Genomic DNA, 18,786 nt, shown 5'->3' with positions numbered 1-18,786 from the left:
CCTACTGGATGTCTTTTTTTGGGTCAAATCCTACTGGATGTATCTTATCTCAATAGTATTAGCAAGAGGCCAAGAGTTTCCTAGAGAAGATTGTTAACTTGTTTCTGTAAACAAAAGAGAATAGAAAAAAAAAGCATCATTATCCAGCCATTTACAGATTTCATGCTGCCTCGCTTCTATATCTTATTCTTATTTGTTCGCAATTTTAAAAGAGATTTTAGGGAAAATCTTATATAATTATTCGCACTTTTATTTTAGAATCTGCAGTCGTGCCACCAACAACGATATCCAACCCTTTAGTTGCATTTATTTTATTCGCTTCGTGCTTTCCATGTCCTTAATCGTTTCCCCATTTCGTCATAGTTCATACTGTAAAACATTTATGCGGGAGATCATTGAGAAATGTGAGGCACACGAACATGAGATCACTGAGATATATATGGACCCCATTTCTTATACTTATTACATTAATTAAAAGCATAGTTTAATTGTCTATATTAAGAAAAATTCAGCTGCTTAAACCTGAAGAGAAAAAAATCCAGTTTTCTCCCTTCAATTTTATCGCAGACTCTTCCGCGCTTCGATCTTGACGGCTTGGTGATGATTTTTATTTTTCTTGATCTGGGTTTTGTTAGATCTTGACGTTAAGCATATTAAGGTGAAAAATAGGAAAACCTAAGGGTTTCTTGGGATAGAAGCAACAATTGTTTATGAAGGATATGTTTATTTTCCAGACAGTTCTTGCTTTATCTTAAAATATGAATTTTTCTACTTGTCAACGCAGGCATTTATTCAACAAAAAATAACAATTTCAATAGAGTTCCATTTCTCTGTCGTAATTGAAGAAGAAGGAAAAAGAAAAGAGAGATATCGAAGTTTTCTTGAGAAAGGGTTTCTTCTGAAGGGAATTAGAGACCAAATGAATTGCTTTTCATGTTTATATTTCCATGAAAATAAAAAAGCTCCCAAAGATTCAGACAACAGCCGCCGAAGAAATGGTGAGTTGACCGGTAGAGACAACAACAAAACACACCCTGGTAAGCTAAACAATTCTACATATAAAAGTTTCAGATATTTCATTTTTACATATTACGGTTTACAAGTAATCTTTGTGGTGCTTATAGAGAATCCAAAGCCTAATAAGACTGGAAATGAGCAGAGCAAGAACGATGATGCAAACAAAGAACTGACCAACAACATTGCTGCGCAAACATTCACCTTCAGAGAGCTAGCTACTGCTACCAAGAATTTCAGACAAGAATGTCTGATCGGTGAAGGCGGTTTTGGAAGGGTTTACAAGGGAAAAATCGAAAAATGTGACAAGGTTAATTAGTACTAATTAACTTGTCTTAAGGATTAAGTTGAGTAGTCTGGTCAGATGAATAGCGAATGTACTCTTTTATAATATACTAGTTAAGTGTTAAATAGATGTCTTTCATTTTGGTTTAACTAGTTATATTTTTAAAGCGTACATGCTATTTTATAAAATCAATTTTATAGAAACTTGAATACGTTCATGAATTTGATGAATTTTTGTACATTCTTAATTGTTGTTTTGGATTCAGATTGTGGCAGTGAAGCAGTTAGACAGAAATGGGCAGCAAGGGAACAGAGAGTTCATCGTAGAAGTGTTGATGTTAAGTCTTTTGCATCACAAGCATCTCGTGAATCTCATTGGATATTGTGCTGATGGAGATCAGAGACTTCTTGTCTATGAGTACATGTCTCGTGGTTCACTCGAAGATCATCTCCTCGGTAAAATTACAAAACCAGGATAAGTATCGATGACTGGTTTTTGTCAGATTAGTCTCAACGTTTGATTTCTGATTGAAATGCTTACAGATCTAAAACCGGGCCAGGTACCATTGGATTGGGACACAAGGATTAGAATTGCGCTAGGAGCAGCCATGGGTCTTGAATACTTGCATGACAAGGCAGATCCTCCGGTGATCTACAGAGATCTCAAGGCATCTAACATCCTTTTGGACAGTGACTTCAACGCCAAGCTATCAGATTTTGGACTAGCAAAGCTAGGTCCTGTCGGTGACAAACAACATGTGTCCTCTAGAGTTATGGGAACTTATGGGTACTGTGCTCCAGAGTATCAACGAACCGGTCAGCTAACCATTAAATCTGATGTTTATAGCTTCGGAGTTGTGTTGTTGGAGTTAATAACTGGACGAAGAGTTATTGATACAACTAGACCTAAAGATGAACATAATCTAGTTACTTGGGTGAGTTTCTTTTTTTTTTTAATTTCTTTGTTCTTTATGTTATATACAAGGTCGTATCTATGCACAACCTATTGAAACATTCTCAACTTTTAATTTTTTTTTTTTGGAGACTATATATGAAGAAAAAATATTAATTAAAAAAAAAATGTTTGTAACTTCTAACTCCCTGCCCTGATTATATAAAACCCTTTGGGTTCAATTGCTTATAAAAATGATTGTGTGTTTTAGGCACAACCTGTGTTCAAAGAACCGAGTAGGTTCCCGGAGTTAGCTGATCCAAGTTTGGAGGGAGTGTTCCCGGAGAAAGCTCTTAACCAGGCCGTAGCGGTAGCAGCAATGTGTTTACAGGAAGAGGCAACGTTACGGCCACTCATAAGCGACGTTGTAACCGCTCTAGGTTTCTTGGGAACTGCTCCTGATGGCACTATAGCTGCTCCACGTTACGACGAAGTACGTCCTCCTCAGCCGTCGGGTGAAACCTCCGGTGAGGATTCTATGGCACCGAAAGAACGGGAAAGAGCCGTGGCTGAGGCAATGGAGTGGGGAGTTGCTTCGAGAGCAAATTCTCGGAATACAAGTGCAGCACACTCCTTAAACCCAAGTGCAGCACCCTCCCGGAACCCTAGTGCAGTACATTCACGGAACCCTAGTGCTTCTTGATTTTAATTTTTATCTTTTTTTTTGTTTCTTGATATTTTTTTTGGGGTTTGGTTGTTTTCTTTTGCTTTAAGTTTCAGAGAGTTAGTGATAGAAGTTGATACCATCTTCTTTTTTAATGTTCTGCTCTGTTTCAATTGTGTATATTTCAGCTTGGTTTTCATAGCTAGAGAATGAAAAATTTCATGGGTTTGTGTTCTTGGTTTTAAGATTTTAACGTTTGTACACTTTATTTTATGATAATTTTCTTGTTTTTTGAAAAAAAAACAATTCATAACTATAGGAGCTTTGGTATCCATGAACATGCATGGAAGCTAGTGAAGAGAAGCTAAATAGTAACATTGGTGTAGTAGAATGCAATATTAAAGGTAGAAATTGTAGCTATGTTTAGAAGAGGATACATGATCGGATGGATAGTTCGTATACAGTGCCGTGCTAAGGAACTTTGAGGCCTAAGGCAAATTTGGTTTTTATTTACAAATTCTAAATAGTAGTTATAATTTTTTTTAATTATACATATTTTGTAAAAGAACTACAGAGAAAAGTTAAAATATTTAAAAGATTTCTTGTATAAATGTTATCTTTTCCTTACAAACAACTAAATTTTTATGGTATAAGAAACGAATATAGTTACACTTCAAAACAAAAATTTAAATTATTAGAATATTTGTTAAGATAAGAAAAATAATTAGGAAAATATGAGTGAAAGAGATGATTGAACTCATGTGAAAACACATCTACAAAGACACTAAAACTATTATGCCAGGAGTGATTTAGGGGGCCTAAAGCAAATGTCTTTTCGGTAACACTATAAGCACGGCTCTGTTCGTATATGTATGTGTATCTTGATTCTTGTTACGTGTTATGCAAGAAACTCTCTCGTCAATAGGTAAACCTAAAAGCCTTAAACATAATGGGCTTTATAAGAAAGCGATAGGTGGGCCGATCAGAAAGCCCATATGCAGGAGCAAAACACACTCCAAGCTTCACTGACTACATTGGTGCTGCAGCTGTAGTGGTTGGCTTTGCAGGCATCAATATCCCTTGGGAGATGTTTTCCAGAAGCAAAGATCCTCCTCACGTTGTGTCAGATAGCATATGAGCAGATTCTTCAGAGACACTGGTGTATCCTAATTGTTTTAAATCTGATTAATATCTGTAAGTCGTTGAATACAAATGAAGCTGGTAAATATAAAAATACAATTGTTTCAAAGATTATTGACTCAGTTCCTCCAATACAGCTGCAATAATAAACGGTTTCATCTGTTTTACATAGTAGACTCTAAGCAGCTGCATTGAGATGACCATACTTTTGCATCACTCTCTTAGTAGCTATAGTAGCTGCTTCACTTGCTCTCAATGTGCCTTGCGCCATGAGAGCTGCAAACTCACGAGTAATCTCTTCCTGAATCTTGCTCCTAGCATCACCCAGCGGGTCCTCTCTCACCTTCTCTTTGACAGCTGAAGACTGAGCAACAACCGGTGACACTTCTTCAGTTTTGGCATCCTCAGACTTGGAAGCTTTCTCTTTATTAGAAGCTTGTGGTTGAGGCCTAAACTGTGGAGCGTTAGGAACAGCTCCAGCTCTTAGAGTTGCTTCCAGGTTTTGTATCATAGGCACTGCAAAAAACGAGGAGATAAAAGAAAAAAATTAGAAAGCCAAAGAGAGTTTTTTTTTTTGCAAAGTTTATGATCTTTTCTCTACTTACTCAGAAGACCACCCATGGGGCTGTCCATGACCTCAGTGGGAAGCTGGAGAATGTAGTCAGGGATTCCTTTACCGACAAGAAACTGAGAGACCTCGTTGCTGAAGTTGTTGCAGTTGTGAGCGAGCAAGTTGTAGGACTCGGCGGTGTAACGAGGAGTGATCTCCTCCAAGTACATCTCGAACACGTCTTTAGGAACGTGTGTCTCACCCATCTCTACGGTTCGTAGTGGTGCTCCGTATGGAGTTGTTCCAGTTGGTAAATGCTGTATCCCTCCTCCGAAAAAGTATTCGTTCCCATACACAACTATCCCCGTGTGCCTGACAAAAGGAAACACACCGCTCACATGTTACTATGCCAGCTGCACACTATAAACTGATTCCGACAAGCTTTGACACACAAAAGTTAACATACTTACAGACATGCTAATATCTAAAATAAGATTACTTGCAATCCTGTTCAAGAAAGTGTAAGCCTTGAACCCTAATGAATGGAAGTTGATGCAACACTACCCAGCAAAATGGGTTAAAGCCTCTAAAAACTTAAGCTATGTCAGACATAGAGACATGGCAATATCTATAAAGTAGGGTTAATTTGCAACCCTGTTAAAGAAAGTGTTGGCCTTGAACCCTAATGAAGGGAACTGATGCAAAAAGGATTAAACTTTCAGCTTGCACCCTAATTAATAGCTTGTAGGAATGTGTGTAGGAGAGAGGGAGAGAGAACTGACCAGACACCTTCAATGACTTTTCCCAAAAGAGAAGCAGAGAGCTGGCGAGCCAAACCTCTGCTTAGGTCGTAGATATTCAATGTAACTTTATGCGCTTCCTGCAATATCTCTCAAAGTGAATCAAACAAACAAACGAAGCAAGACACAGTTTAACTTCTAAACCACAGATGAAAAAAACAGAGATTATACCTCAGCCATTTAAACTCTAAAATATCCCGTGAAATGAGTTAACTACCTGAGGAAAACAAAATTAGAAAAGCTCAAAAATCAAAACTTCCCTTGCTAGATTTACAATCGAATCTTGAAGATTAAAATACAAATCAAGAAACCAAGATGCTAAAATCGAGAAATGTAACTGGTAAAATAGATTGAGATAAAAGGAGGATCACATACGAAAAAACACGAATGAAAACGAAATTGCAGCTCTTCTTTCCCCAGCAAGCTCGGAACTTTTTTTTTATTTTGTCGGTATGCTCAAATCTGATAACTTTCTTTGAAAGCAATGGTTCAGAGAAGGTGTTTATAGAGGCAACCGATTTGGAACGTTCAAAGATTCTTGTAACCACGACGTATAGCGAAAGTGAGCCCCACACGGTCTCTACTCTGTTTGGAATGTATCACCCAATTACCTGTTGACACGTTTCTTCTCCTAACAGGAATCTTTGAACAGACTTATAAAATGGTTCTCCATTTTATTTCTATCACATAAGTATATATTATGTTCATATTACACCCAAAAAAAAAGATTATGTTACATATGTGGTCTCCATATTAATGGAGTCAAGATATGATTATAACAAAATATTTTAATTCTTTTGAATATCCCAGATTAAATAGATTCATGAATTGGAAAAAAGGTAACATTGGAATAACAAAAACATCTAATCTACCATTATGGTTAGGCAGATAAAAGCCTGGACAGTGGACATTGAGAAAGAAAAAAAAAGATTATATAGAAAAACAAATGAAGAAAAATCAAAACTAGTTGCTTCTTTATATTCCAATGCTCAACGAAGCAGACCGCAATGCTAAAGGAGAAGATTTTGAGCTCAATTTGATCATTGAACATGTGATATACGGCACTGTTAATTAAGCATGTATTGTTGTGACATGGAATGAAGGTTTCTTTCTTACCATTGTAAACTATATTAAGCATTTTGTTGGACTTGGCGGTGAAGTTGGAGCATCCAATCAACATAACCAGTCGAACCGCCCATCTGGTCCTCGATGAGATTTCTAAGGAGAAGGAAGCCTTCTCGGGGTTGTTCTCCTTGCCTCACTAGCAAACACATGGGATGATATGATGGATCATTCTCCCTCACTTTCTTTATCAACCTCATTAGCTTCTTCGATATCCCATTCTCTTGTTCTTCCAGTGTAACCTATAAAGACCCACCACACCAAGAAAGACTAAGGTAACAGTATCGATGCATATATATCATTAGATGTAATCATATGTAAGGGATGAAAGAGCATACCTTTGAGAGCTCTGCTGCAAAGTCAGCCCCAAGAAGATTTTTAGCAATGTCAGGTGAAAGCATCCGGCCAAACCACAAAACCAATCGAAAACCATCATCATAAATGTACAGGCCTCTAGAATCCAAACTCTCTGCAGCTAGAGGCAATCTCCTTAATACGTCCTTCACGTCATCATGGTCTACCGATGCCTGTATACATGTAAATTCGTAAATTATTCAAAGAATTTTCTGAAAAAGATGTCTGATAATGTACATTGAGATAGAGATTCACAAACCTTTAAGAGCCACTCGTCAACACGGTACAAACTGGGATATAACAGCTTCAATAGCTTTTTGACAGGCAGAGCCATCATGGTGAAGCCTGCTGCACAGCGCTCGTCGAGTGAAGCATCAGCTGGTCCACCATGAAGAGGAGTGGACTTACAAATTGCTAATCCGTACAATGGCAAGAACTTCAGAGACTCCGGGTATATTAATCTAGACCCCAACCGATGCTGCACCGAATGAAGATTGCGATATTCTCTCAGGGCTTTAACAATCTTTTGCTGTATAACATTCCGTGCATCATCCAATTTTGAGGACAAAGTTTTCTCAATTGCTGCAGAATTAAACAGCCATTAAATAACATCCAAAGTAACACATAGTGATACTGGGAAAAACTTGAATGTATCTTACCTAATCTAGCATATACAGAGACAATGGCGCCAGTGTCTGCTTGTCTATACATCTCTCCGAGATCTGTAACCACTGGTGCAATAGCTGTGTGTACCCTGATACGCCTCTCTCCGCAAGAAGCAGTATATCTACGTTCTGTTAAGGATTACTAAAACCACATGATGTGTTGTACCAGCTGAAAATAAAACTTCAAACGCAAGTATGTTTCAAATATAAACTATTCAAGGATACAGTAAAGCGACTTGGAAATACACAGTCTGGGTTGATAGCAATGTCTCTTCCAGAGCTAGCTGCACTGCATATGCTTTGTCACAGTCAACAGCAGGAAGAGCAAGCAGGTCGGTAGACCTTAGCATGAAGTTCCCATGGTAGGACGAGGAACGAATTCCTGCATGCCAAGATATATAAGATCTCGAGTGACATAACAGGTAGCACGAATGAATGTTGTATCATAAACTCTTAAACCTTTGCCACATCTTATTCGCATAACGGACTCCCAGGCAGTTTCCCTTGTAAGGTCTCTGGCCAGCTCGTGTCTTAACTTATCTCCATGGATAGATGATTGGAAGCCTGGATAGTAGTACACTTGTCCACCAGTATATTTTGCCAGAGTCCCTACGCAAACCAATGCATTTTAATAAATAAGATAATAAAACTTTCGCACTTAAAACATCAAATAATTAACGGCGGGAGAAGCCACCACTAACTGGCTCCAAACTCCAGAAATAAAAAACCAGTGATGATCATAACGTTCACGTACCTAAGGAGGCAATGTCAGTGTACTTATCACTGAATGCATAAACATTAATTCCTATCTGGAACTTGGTACAGTCGGCAGCCATTTGCTTATAGAAGTTGTCTTCAGCTACCCTTAAGGCATATTCTTTGTCAGTTCCATAGACACGAGGATCATCTCCGCGCAACTTTAACCGCCCAGCACCAAGAGAAGGTAACGAGTTCTGGAGAATTAGCAACTTTCCACCAAGTTGGTTCTGAAATGGAGAGAGAAAACAAAGTCAACTACAAATTGATAGAAAGTTCAGATGAGGTTCCATATAAGTATAGTAACTAACCATAACCATGTACGCTGCTCTGAGGGCTGGACCAAAAGCCGATTCCACATTGACATTATCTTGAAACATCAGAGGCAGACTGTCTAAAAAGGCTTCCACCACACTTCTAGATTCAGATAGATTAACTAGGAGATCATCCGGCAATGGGATAAATATATCATCCAGATCAGAGACCACCATCATTTGTGGTTGGCTCAGAGATGACTGCATTGCCAAGGTCCAAGAATTATAATAAATGATAAATGCTAAAGTATTACAGAACAAAAATTCATGCGTATTTACAATTCTCTTACCTTCAGGTTGTAAAAATGCAAAGTGCTATCATAAGTAATAAATCCAATCTGAGTTCTGGGATAACCAGGCAAGTTATCAAGACAAGACTTAATCGTTTGAGCAGCAACCTACCAAAGGAGAAAAAAGTCAGTGTAAGATCTAAATTTGAGAGCAGCTTGCATCTAATAAAGAGAGTCTAATCTAGTCTACATCCAATGATACATAGTGTTTTAGATAAAAGCACACGGATTGGTCATTACAAAGTAATTCTAATGCACGACAAGTTAAAAAATCTAACATGCTTACCTCAAGCATCCCACTTTTAGTAGCCGAAAATGAAACGTCAATGAGGAAGAAGTAGGTTGGTGGCACCGGAGGCCGAACCATGTACTCTGTTGGAGCTATGAAATCAACACTGCCTTTTGTCAGCTCAGGCCGTTGATCCATGTCCATTCTTCGGCCAGTAGCATCCAAATGTGAAAAGTATTCACCAGGCACTGGACAAGAAGTTTGACCCATAACTATGAATATTCATCTGATAAGCATATGCCTAAAGAGTACAGAGCATAGAGCAAACTCAAATAATTTTATGGAGAGTAAGGACATCCCAACGACTGAGCAAAAGTCCGTATCAGATGAACAGATAATTTAACAAAGATGATACCACCAAACAAAAAACATACACAACACCAGGTTCCTTGTAGCTTTCACCAAATCCATTTACGATAATTCTACTAAGCCCTAACAGTAGCCTTCCCCATCAAGTTCGCATCAGATTCACAGATATAACGAAAAAGATGACATACACAACACCAAAAACAGTTCCTTGTATAGTTTAACTAAACTCCCTGATATAGATAACCCATCCCATCAACGAAAACCCGAGACAACAACAATGACGTTCTATAGCACTTTAGTTAACAAACAAATCCTGAAGATTTGGAAAAATTACCATCATTAAGCAGAGAACAAATATTACACCGCCACTTTCTTCCAGAATCTGTAAACTCCACATAAGGATTCACATAGGTACGGCATCTTCTGCAACGGATGATGCCAGATGAGCCAAAATCAACAAGTGGTACTTCCTCCTGAACAGATAAAAACGAAAAGTTGCAAATTAGTGAAAAGCTATATGCGGCTCAATGTAGCACGTGGAGAGTTCCAGATCATCAAAACAAGAAAGAATATAGAGGAGTGAATTAGCTAGACGAACACTTACCCCTTCAGGAGCCTCAGCAAGTGGACAAACCACAGCTCCGAGAGGTAAATGCCACCTCGACGCCAGAGACTGTGAACTTGGTATAGCACTAGTTGTCAGCCGTAGATATCTCGAATGGCAGTTCATGGGGTACATCTCAGAAAATGATTTTGGCACCACGTCACCGTCCAGTGGCCTTGGGAACGAAGAAGGATCAAGTCCCGGCTCAAGCGAACCCGGAATATTTGAAAGGGACAGCGAATTGAAATCTTCAGCCAAGCCTTGAACGTTGCTGGTAGGAGGTCCATAGCTCGGATGGAGGTTCTGCTGCCCTGGGTGCTGAGGAAAACCACCTGTCTGAGGAGGATATGTAGACGGAGGTCCCTGAGAAGATGACTGGAACGGCATTGGAGGAGGAGCCTGCAAGACCTGATTACTGGGATAACCAGGAAAAGATGGCTGTGGACCACCACCCACACCAGAATAAGATGACTGTTGAAAACCAGGACCAGGGGGAGATGCATATCCTCCGGGTCTCCCAGAAGTTTGTGGCGGAGGTCCCATAGGTTGCTGTGGGCGAAAAGGAGATAAATGACCTGCAAGAGTTTGAGTTGCTGGTGGACCACTAGGAGGAGGGTTTTGAGCCCCCGGGAACGGAGGAGGAGGAGGAGCTGGAAAACGCTGAAAAGAGCCGCCGCCAACACCACCAGGAGGACCTCCGTACGCTGGAGGCGGTGGAGGTCTACTCCCTGGAATCTGAGAAACAAAAGGAGACTGAACAGGCCTCATTGAACCCACAGGTGGAGCCATAGGAGGACCAGAAGGTGTGAAAGGCCTTGTAGGTTGGGAAAGTGGTCTAAAGCCACCGGATTGAGGTGGAACACCTGGCGGCGGAGCAGATGCGAATGGTGAGGAGGAGGACGGAGGAGGAGGCCTAGCTGGAAAATTGGGATAACCCTGATTCTCCGTACCCATTATTCCTTTACACAACCCTAAAACCTGAAACTACTATCAAAGTTCGAACCTTTTTGGACCACCAGATCAATTACAAACCCTAGATTCTACCTAGAACCTCTAGGATAAACTAATCTAGTTCCTTTTTCACAGATCCGACTCTGAGATTTACTTCAATTTTTCAAAATTGGCAGCTTATGCAGTGACTTATAAGAGAAGCTCCCTCTTCGTTGTAGATTTCGATCTGGATCAATAACCATAGAGTTATCAGCTAAAAAGTCTATATTGACATCAATATAATATTGGTTAGAGCGCGAAGACTACCTACCCTTAAGTGAGCGAGAATCTGCGCAGCAATAAACGATTCTACAGCAGGGACTGATCGGGGTTTCAGATCGCGTGGCCCTAAAGAAGATTCGAGGTGTAGTTGGGAGACTCATGCGCGGTGAAGGAGACGACGATGTGATATTATTATTATATACGGAGTGGGCCTCAACTTTGGGCTTACCCGGTTTTATCGACAAATATTCATCATCAGTCTTTATCCTAACAGTTTACGAGGGGTTATTCAACCGAGTTTGAGTTGATTTGTATTAAAATGATAAATCTGATTTATTCCAATATGAATTTTAAAAATTCATTTTAAAATTTATTGTTATTGAATTTGATATTTTGTAAAATACTCTGAAATCTATTGTTATTGAAAATATTTTAAGTTGTGAAGTTTTAAAGTTTTGAGGTGATTTTAGGGTGTTTGAATGGAATTTCTTAGTTAAAAAAATAAAACTCAAATTTCATGGTTTTAAGTGATATTCTAAAGTAATTTAACAAAAATCATCTAAATCTCTGCAACTTATTAAAATCATCTAAAATTTTATTAAAAATTAAATCACATCCAATGTTAAATTGAATACTCCTCTAAATGTTCAAAGTATTTAAAAAAAATTAGTTGACAAAAACTAATTGTAAAACACTTAGACATGGACATGGACGTTCCAGTACTCGTTGATATTCTGATCGAGTATTTTGGATTTCTATTCTAATTTGTAACACATGCTGGGTTATATTCTAGTAAAATTTGTGAATACGGACTTGGTTTGAATTCACATCGATTTATCACATTGTAAAGCCTATAAAATAATTATATATCGTTCAGCTCGGATTATATCAAATCGGTTTGAATAACCTAAAATAAAATTAGAAATTTAAACATAAAACATAAGAAATATATATATTTATTTATTTATATAGAATTGGATATACAAAGTACTTATCTTTAAATATCATATCAAAATAAATATGAAAGTGTATATTTGAAATACATATTTATATTTCAAATATTTCTACTTTATACTAGTTTAGATATTCAAATCAGTTTTTTAAATATTATTTCGGGTTTTTTAGTTTTTCAATTTTTTCAAGTTATTCATTCAGATCTGATTAATAACATTTGGGATTCAGATATGTTTTATAACATGCAGATACTTTTAACATTTTGGATTTAATACAATTTAAGTTTTTCGGTCAGAGTTCAGTTCGAATTTAAATTAGGATAAGTTTTACTTGATTTACCGGTTTTCCAGTATTTTATTTTCCAGTCTGATTGGGCCGAGCTCACTGGGTGTTGGGTTATGGTGGTCAAAGATAATGAGGCATCTTGCAAAAGATTATATAATCCCAATGGGTAACTTTCTCATTTCCATCGTCAGTTTATTTTTAGGAAAATTATTTCTCATTTCGTTGTTTCAAAAAAGAAAAATAATAAATAAAAGAATTCGTCAACAGCAGGGTTCGAACCTGCGCGGGCGAAGCCCAACAGATTTCAAGTCTGTCTCCTTAACCACTCGGACATATTGACTTCTTGTTGTTTTGTCTCCATAACAGATTATTTTATTAAACTTCATAACTCACATTGATCATCATTAGATGAGTAATTAATAGTTTTTTGGAGCAACAAAACCTATGGAAACATCCTTAATTTAGATCACCTTTCACCTTACGACTCGTTCTTCGTTGCTCTTTTTCTCCATTTTAGAACACTTTCATCCACAAAAGGTTGTTTCAATTTAAGGAGGTAAGAACAATAAAAACTAGTCTATATGATAAAAAGTTGAAAACCAATCCAACAAAAACACAATTAACAAAATTGCCAAAATTTAGAATTTTTCAGTATAAGCAAATCCGATGTTGAGCACTCTCTAAATTCGATGCAAGAGGTAAACATGTCTATCATAGGTTGTAACTAATTCATTTTAACTACTTATATTACCGTTATTGATCGGCTTCCGATGATGGAGAAAGGTTGCGGGAGAAGGCGTGGAGTTAAATGTCGGCGTTAAAGAAACGTAGTAACTCCTTAGCCGGCCTAACTCTAGACGCTGTTCTTGGACCACCAGCACCACCATCATCATCTCCACCGTCGCCACCGCCTTTACCGCAAAAATCTCTTGTACCGCACCAAACAGCAACAACAACAACGACCCAAACACTTTTCGACATCATACGCGACGAGTACATCAAGGAAGGGCAAAAAGACCGGACCACGTGGCAGATTTTCCGCGAGAAGCTCCGTCTCAAACGAACCGGTTCCGCTTGGACCACGTCTCTCCATATCCCCGCCTCGGATATCCTCATCCCTGTTCCCAAACACCTCGGAGGAGCAGCGTTCCGACCAAACTCCACCACACCCATGTCGGATCCACCCGGACGCGGGGCGTTCACTCGCGGGCCATCGATGCGGGTCGGGTCGGGTAAAAACCACGACGACTTCGCCGACGCGAGCCTCCCCGGAGACGGACCGCCGGCGAGGAGCTTCAAGCCGCAGTTTTCGCGGCACGATTCCGTCAGAGAGCACGGCGACGGAGACGACGACAGGATACGCCGTCACCCGGTGGTCAAGTTCGTCGACGAGAGGCAGATGTCGGCGAGGGAAGCCGTCGCGGCGCAGGAAGCGGCGGAAGCGGAAGCCGCAGCGGCGGGGAGCGACGACGACGACGGCGAGGAGGAGGAGGAGGAAGACAGCGAGGAGGAAGGAACTGAGGAGAAAGCGGACGCCCCGCAGCAGCCGAAGCAGACGATGTCGCTGATGGATCTTTTGGAGGAGACGGATAGGCAGATGGGGTTAACCGGAGCGAGCTACGCCATGGACGACGAAGAAGAAGACGAGTACGAAGAAGAGGAGGAAGAGGAGGAAGAAGATGGTGGCGGAGAAGGAGAGGTGAATTGCTGCGTTTGTCAGGTGAACATCAGAGGCGCGACTTTCACGCCTTGTGGTCACACGTTTTGTAAGCTCTGTTCTAAAGAGCTTATGGCTCAGAAAGGTCATTGTCCTGTTTGCAGCAGCTTCGTCCTCGAGTTCCTTGAGATCTTCTAAGTACTAACAACTTTTTAAAAAACTTTATTTTCCCTCCTTTTTTTAATAGAAATATAACTTTTTATTATTTTTTGGAGAAATTTTAATATTTGTTACATTCAATATTCAATGGTACACACACAACAACAACACAAATCACTCTTTGGATTAGGCTGTAAGCCAAATCATTTATTAAAACATCAAGATTAGCGATTGTTAACAGGGACATCGATCAGGTTGTGACATTGTGAGTGGGACATAGATCAGGCTGTCTCACAATGTAAATCTGATCTCCAACTTGACTGTTAGTGTCTTGATTCCTGTGCCATGTCCATAGTGCCCATGTCGCGTTCTTCATCTGCATATAGTAATGAATGTTATTAAATTAGAGTCTAATCCTAATGTGGTTCAAGCGCTTAGGAGTTAATTAAAACCGTTACCTCTAGGATTCCATGGCCAAAGCTGCTCTCTCTCAAGGCACTATAAGGAGGTTGCTGATCCCAACAGAACGCACCAGTCATGGTGGAGTTGGAAGGGCAAAATTGTCCACCCAGGGCTGCATCCGGTGTGGATAATGGGCTGGGACATTTACCCGGTTCATCGGTGTGCTCTATCGCCATCTTTTCACGATTACCTCCATCACCAATCACTATGTGAACTGGACCACATGGGTCTAGTTGGTAGTTGTATACTCTGTTCGACCGTTCATAAGCATGAACCTTCAAACATGTTTTTCACACAAAGAAAAAAGAAGTCAGTCATACCAAATCAAAAAGACAAGGATATAAACATATATTCGTAATTATTTAGGAGCCAAAAGATATATAAACATATCAACCACTGCTTACATGTCCGTTGAAGACAATGTCGGTACCGTAAGAGTAAAGTAACTCCTCCATAGCTACTTTCATACATTCAGCTTCTTTGTAATGCGCTGTGTAAGTGCTGTACCATGGTGGATGCCAAGTAACTACTAACCATGGAGTTACCGATCTATTGAATTTAGCAAGATCCCTCTTGAGCCACTCGTATTGTTCCCCTGCAAAAAAGAAAAACGATAAGAACCTTAGAAATTTTTTTTTATCAAACATGTAAACACATAGAGGTCAGAGTCAGGGAATACTAAACCTGATCTACCAAAGTCGATGTAGGCACCAAGCATGATAAAGTGAATCCCACCAGCGTTAAAAGAATAATAAAACGTCGAAGTAGAGCCACTTTCTATATAAGGGAAAGCGAATCTTGAGCTGTAAGCTTCAAATGTCTTGTTCCCAGCTTGCAATTCAAGCTCGTGGTTTCCTTCAACCACCATCAGAGGAACTGTAGAAGTCAGATTCTCCATAAACCTACCCCAATAATCCCAACGTGGCTGATACGACTCGTGTATAGGCGTATCTGAGAAGTTGCAAGAGTAACAATCCGAGCTAGTCCCGTTCGTTAGATACAAATTTGCGTAACTCATGTCACCGACCAATAGAACAAGATCCGGAGAGTTCTGAACCAAATGACTAATTGTAGCTGTTGTGTTGTAAGTGAGACCAGTATCACCCACAATTGCTATTCGGCTGGGGTAACTCGAGGGGCTAGAAACTGGCATCGTCTTGAAATGGTGTATCTTACTCATACCATGTGAAGGATCCCCACATCGATAGAAGTATACAGTACTTGGATTCAGCCCTGCGTTTCAAAAACCAAACCATTATCAAGAGTCGATTTAAAAAGGCCTCGGTTGTTTAACGTATTTAGTATATAGTCGGTTCTAACTTGCTACCAAATTTTAAAGAACTATTATATATAGGTGGTATGATCATCAAATTGTCAATTTTTCATTAAAATAAACTCAAAATGTTTTATAACTCATAAATATTTATATGTACTTTTATGTAAAAAGCTAGACATTCTGGCTTTCTACAAAATATTTTGCAAATTAAAGCGTTACATGTTCATTTGGTTTGCTTTACAACTAGCAAAAGCAGTTGCTTTAATTCTAGCAAGGATTGTCATTTCATTTAAAATATACACACACTATGCGACACATGTGGGCCCTATATATAATATAGCTAAAATCAAGAAGAATAAAAGAAGAACCTGTAATGCGAACATGGTGTATGATTCCAGAAGTATAGTTAAGGAGACCCTCAAAAGGGTAAAGTTGATTATAAACAAGTGAAGATCCTGTGGCTGTATGAATCAGTGAGTTCTTCAAAGTACCGAACTGGACGATACTGGCGACACTTGTCGGATCTAATGGCGTCACGTTCATACCGATTTGGAACTCACCTTTCAAACACAACAAGAATTACATTAGATAAAAACAAACTTATAGTAAAAGAATCTTATCTTTTGTTCATTGTCAGCTTTTCATTAGAGCCACAAGACCTAACTTTATATACAAGTAACTGAAAAAAAAAGTAAAAGAGTTTGTAACTAAATGAAAATGAACCTGTGATCCAAGAGACCCATATGGAATCGTAATTGGATGAAAGAGATAGAGAAATTTGCTCCGGCTGGAAGCCGGTGACGTAGCGTTGGACACGTGGATCGGTGTCAGGCAAATCAACTGCTTTTCCCCGGAGACTGGTGTCTAATGAAATCGTCACCGGAGTGAACGGACCGTCCAACGTGGAGGGGATAGTAGCGTCAGAGAAGCTTGCAGGAGAGAGAAAGCAGAAGAAGAGCAGAGTTAGTGGAACTCTGAGGACGGTTGTGACAGAACCGTCGCGAAACGCCATCGTTTCGGCGGGGGTTGTGGCGGAGCTTTTCACTGTAGTGGAGCGGCTTTCTTTTATGTTGGCGTTGGGATGTTTTGTGAGAAATAAAAGGTTCAAAATGTCCGATTAAATAGACGTTACCGTTATGTAAATCTTATTTGGACATCTTCCTACAAAGTCAAAGTCATAACGTGTGATATTTTAATCTGGACATATATCTAGAAAGTTAAAGTTTCAACTATTTTAATTTGGACATATTCTTAGAAAGTCAAAGTCACAACCTCAATTCAGTGTGATATTTTAAGTTGGATATATTCCTAGAAAGTCAAGTTATATTTATTCCCAATTATTATTATAATTTACTATATATAACACCTTCATATATTCATAATTTTAATGACACCTAAGCCTAGCAAATCTGTTAAAAAATCTAATAAAATCTTACCAAAAAGTTTAAATGTTTTTTTTTAATAATACATTAACTAATTTCGTGATTAGTATTATAATATTATTATAAATTAATGTTAATTAAAATAAAATTATATGCTATATTTTCTAAACTTTATTATAGTCTATATTGTATTAAATTAGATATGTTATATGGAATAATATATAAATTATATATATTATATATATATATATATTAGGATTAAAACCCGTCCTACGGGCGGGACAATAATATATAAATAATTTAAATATTTTAAAATATTTTAATTTCTATCTAAAAATGAATTAATTTTTTTATCAAGTCAGTTTTGTCTATTTATTTTTACAAATTATAAACTTATATAAACAGTATCTAATCATTTACAGATTCAAATTACAAAATAAATACAAATTTTCAAAGTTTATTCTAATTTAGATGCTAACGATATGTCACATCGACTATTTTTTAACAAATAAGACACATCTAACTAATAATTGTGATGTGTTTATGTTGGATGTATTTGTTTGTGATAGATTTGTTGTGTCACTGGCTCCTTGTTGTTGCAGTTGTATATGATGGAGATTTAGTTGTGTCTTACCCGTTACTTACGTTGATAGCGATTTTTAGGGACTTGACTTGATTTCTTAGTTATTGTTCATTACTCCTTACCATTATTCCAAAAAATTGTAACTCGATTATGTTTTCTTTGCTTTTTGTTCTTCGGGAATAATGATTCTTACTCATTTTTGTGATAAACTGAAGGGACTGTAAAAATCATTGCATGGTAATATTCTCATATATTTTTTTCTATCCAATCTCTTCATTTTTTACTGGTTTGGAAAATTATAATTTTTATCCAAAATGGAGTCTTTGTTCTATATTTCCGTCGCACTTGCAAACGCTATAACTATAGGATTGAATAATGATATTTTTTTTCATTTTATGTTCTTTTGTTTATGATCATTGTATTGCATACTCTTATTAAAAATTGCTTCTATTAAGTATGAATTAGTGGTCTGAGACTATTGGAGATAAAATGATTTTTGGGAGTGATATTCTTTTCACCAACATGTGTACATATGGCTATTTCACCTTTCGATAGCTTGTTTTTGTCATATGAGTCAGGATGAGTCTTGTTTCATTTGCAAAAATATTTATAATGATGTACTTGAGAGCGAGATAAGCAGTTTTTTCATCTAAAATATTTGGAAATAATAAAAATGTAAAACTATACATTTTTCAGATAAATGTTTAATTAGTATTTTTATTCTTATTATTGTATTAGTTACTTAAAAATGTAAACTTTATACATTGT

The 18,786-nt window shown here is 38.1% G+C and overlaps 5 protein-coding genes and 1 non-coding gene across 8 annotated transcripts; 2 read left to right on the top strand and 4 right to left on the bottom strand.

Moving 5' to 3' along the window:
• The first annotated feature begins 904 nt into the window (after nt 1-904).
• LOC108810229 (probable serine/threonine-protein kinase PBL26) lies at nt 905-3,036 on the top strand. Its single transcript, XM_018582361.2, has 5 exons — nt 905-1,037; nt 1,125-1,324; nt 1,566-1,755; nt 1,843-2,234; nt 2,463-3,036. Exons 1-5 carry the CDS (start codon nt 920-922, stop codon nt 2,892-2,894), a joined length of 1,332 nt encoding a protein of 443 aa, XP_018437863.1. The 5' UTR covers nt 905-919; the 3' UTR covers nt 2,895-3,036.
• A 981-nt stretch (nt 3,037-4,017) lies between these two features.
• Nucleotides 4,018-5,869, bottom strand: LOC108811938 (uncharacterized). Of its 2 annotated transcripts, none has more exons than XM_018584057.2 (5): nt 5,721-5,869; nt 5,517-5,562; nt 5,328-5,425; nt 4,601-4,917; nt 4,018-4,511 (listed from the first exon to the last, which is right to left on the bottom strand). In XM_018584057.2, exons 2-5 carry the CDS (start codon nt 5,523-5,525, stop codon nt 4,174-4,176), a joined length of 762 nt encoding a protein of 253 aa, XP_018439559.1. In that variant the 5' UTR covers nt 5,526-5,562; nt 5,721-5,869; the 3' UTR covers nt 4,018-4,173. The 2 variants fall into 2 exon arrangements, with proteins under 2 accessions (XP_018439559.1, XP_018439560.1); XM_018584058.2 differs by having other exon boundaries at nt 5,517-5,558; nt 5,721-5,830.
• A 302-nt stretch (nt 5,870-6,171) lies between these two features.
• Nucleotides 6,172-11,468, bottom strand: LOC108811936 (protein transport protein SEC24 A). 2 transcript variants are annotated; one of them, XM_018584055.2, is made up of 13 exons: nt 11,310-11,468; nt 10,049-11,225; nt 9,779-9,917; nt 9,133-9,323; nt 8,847-8,954; nt 8,554-8,757; nt 8,241-8,472; nt 7,946-8,095; nt 7,712-7,868; nt 7,481-7,608; nt 7,081-7,403; nt 6,806-6,994; nt 6,172-6,709 (listed from the first exon to the last, which is right to left on the bottom strand). In XM_018584055.2, the coding sequence occupies exons 2-13, from the start codon at nt 11,000-11,002 to the stop codon at nt 6,476-6,478; spliced, it is 3,009 nt and encodes a 1,002-aa protein (XP_018439557.1). In that variant the 5' UTR covers nt 11,003-11,225; nt 11,310-11,468; the 3' UTR covers nt 6,172-6,475. The 2 variants fall into 2 exon arrangements, with proteins under 2 accessions (XP_018439557.1, XP_018439558.1); XM_018584056.2 differs by having other exon boundaries at nt 11,306-11,452.
• Nucleotides 11,469-12,757: 1,289 nt separating this feature from the next.
• TRNAS-UGA (transfer RNA serine (anticodon UGA)) lies at nt 12,758-12,839 on the bottom strand. Its single transcript has one exon. It is a non-coding gene; the product is annotated as a tRNA-Ser (tRNA).
• Nucleotides 12,840-13,213: 374 nt separating this feature from the next.
• On the top strand, nt 13,214-14,489 carry LOC108810488 (E3 ubiquitin-protein ligase complex SLX5-SLX8 subunit SLX8-like). The gene has a single exon (XM_018582598.2). It carries the CDS (start codon nt 13,308-13,310, stop codon nt 14,352-14,354), a length of 1,047 nt encoding a protein of 348 aa, XP_018438100.1. The 5' UTR covers nt 13,214-13,307; the 3' UTR covers nt 14,355-14,489.
• Nucleotides 14,490-14,528: 39 nt separating this feature from the next.
• Nucleotides 14,529-17,160, bottom strand: LOC108810486 (purple acid phosphatase 15). The gene is made up of 6 exons (XM_018582597.2): nt 16,777-17,160; nt 16,422-16,613; nt 15,462-16,010; nt 15,182-15,372; nt 14,774-15,052; nt 14,529-14,691 (listed from the first exon to the last, which is right to left on the bottom strand). Exons 1-6 carry the CDS (start codon nt 17,063-17,065, stop codon nt 14,566-14,568), a joined length of 1,626 nt encoding a protein of 541 aa, XP_018438099.1. The 5' UTR covers nt 17,066-17,160; the 3' UTR covers nt 14,529-14,565.
• Between the last annotated feature and the right edge of the window lie 1,626 nt (nt 17,161-18,786).

The sequence above is a fragment of the Raphanus sativus genome, chromosome 6 (assembly GCF_000801105.2).
Source record: "Raphanus sativus cultivar WK10039 chromosome 6, ASM80110v3, whole genome shotgun sequence".
In the NCBI taxonomy this organism is placed as follows: domain Eukaryota; kingdom Viridiplantae; phylum Streptophyta; class Magnoliopsida; order Brassicales; family Brassicaceae; genus Raphanus; species Raphanus sativus.
Note: the sequence above shows the minus strand (reverse complement) of the source record. Positions and strands in the feature narration are given on the sequence as shown.

Bases quoted from the DNA above. Each gene is read 5' to 3' on its own strand.
- LOC108810229 (XM_018582361.2), top strand. From the start codon at position 920: ATGAATTGCTTTTCATGTTTATATTTCCATGAAAATAAAAAAGCTCCC. The intron at 1,038-1,124 runs GTAAGCTAAACA...TGGTGCTTATAG, and splicing joins CAACAACAAAACACACCCTG to AGAATCCAAAGCCTAATAAG. The intron at 1,325-1,565 runs GTTAATTAGTAC...TTTTGGATTCAG, and splicing joins AAATCGAAAAATGTGACAAG to ATTGTGGCAGTGAAGCAGTT.
- LOC108811938 (XM_018584057.2), bottom strand. The intron at 4,918-5,327 runs GTCAGTTCTCTC...TCCTTTTGTCAG, and splicing joins AAAGTCATTGAAGGTGTCTG to GCACACGGGGATAGTTGTGT. The intron at 4,512-4,600 runs GTAAGTAGAGAA...CGTTTTTTGCAG, and splicing joins CCCCATGGGTGGTCTTCTGA to TGCCTATGATACAAAACCTG.
- LOC108811936 (XM_018584055.2), bottom strand. From the start codon at position 11,002: ATGGGTACGGAGAATCAGGGTTATCCCAATTTTCCAGCTAGGCCTCCT. The intron at 8,473-8,553 runs GTTAGTTACTAT...TCTCCATTTCAG, and splicing joins GAGCAGCGTACATGGTTATG to AACCAACTTGGTGGAAAGTT. The intron at 7,609-7,711 runs GTATCCTTGAAT...AACAGAACGTAG, and splicing joins TATTTCCAAGTCGCTTTACT to ATATACTGCTTCTTGCGGAG.
- LOC108810488 (XM_018582598.2), top strand. From the start codon at position 13,308: ATGTCGGCGTTAAAGAAACGTAGTAACTCCTTAGCCGGCCTAACTCTA.
- LOC108810486 (XM_018582597.2), bottom strand. From the start codon at position 17,065: ATGGCGTTTCGCGACGGTTCTGTCACAACCGTCCTCAGAGTTCCACTA. The intron at 16,614-16,776 runs GTTCATTTTCAT...TGTGTTTGAAAG, and splicing joins ATGGGTCTCTTGGATCACAG to GTGAGTTCCAAATCGGTATG. The intron at 14,692-14,773 runs GTAACGGTTTTA...TACTATATGCAG, and splicing joins TTGGCCATGGAATCCTAGAG to ATGAAGAACGCGACATGGGC.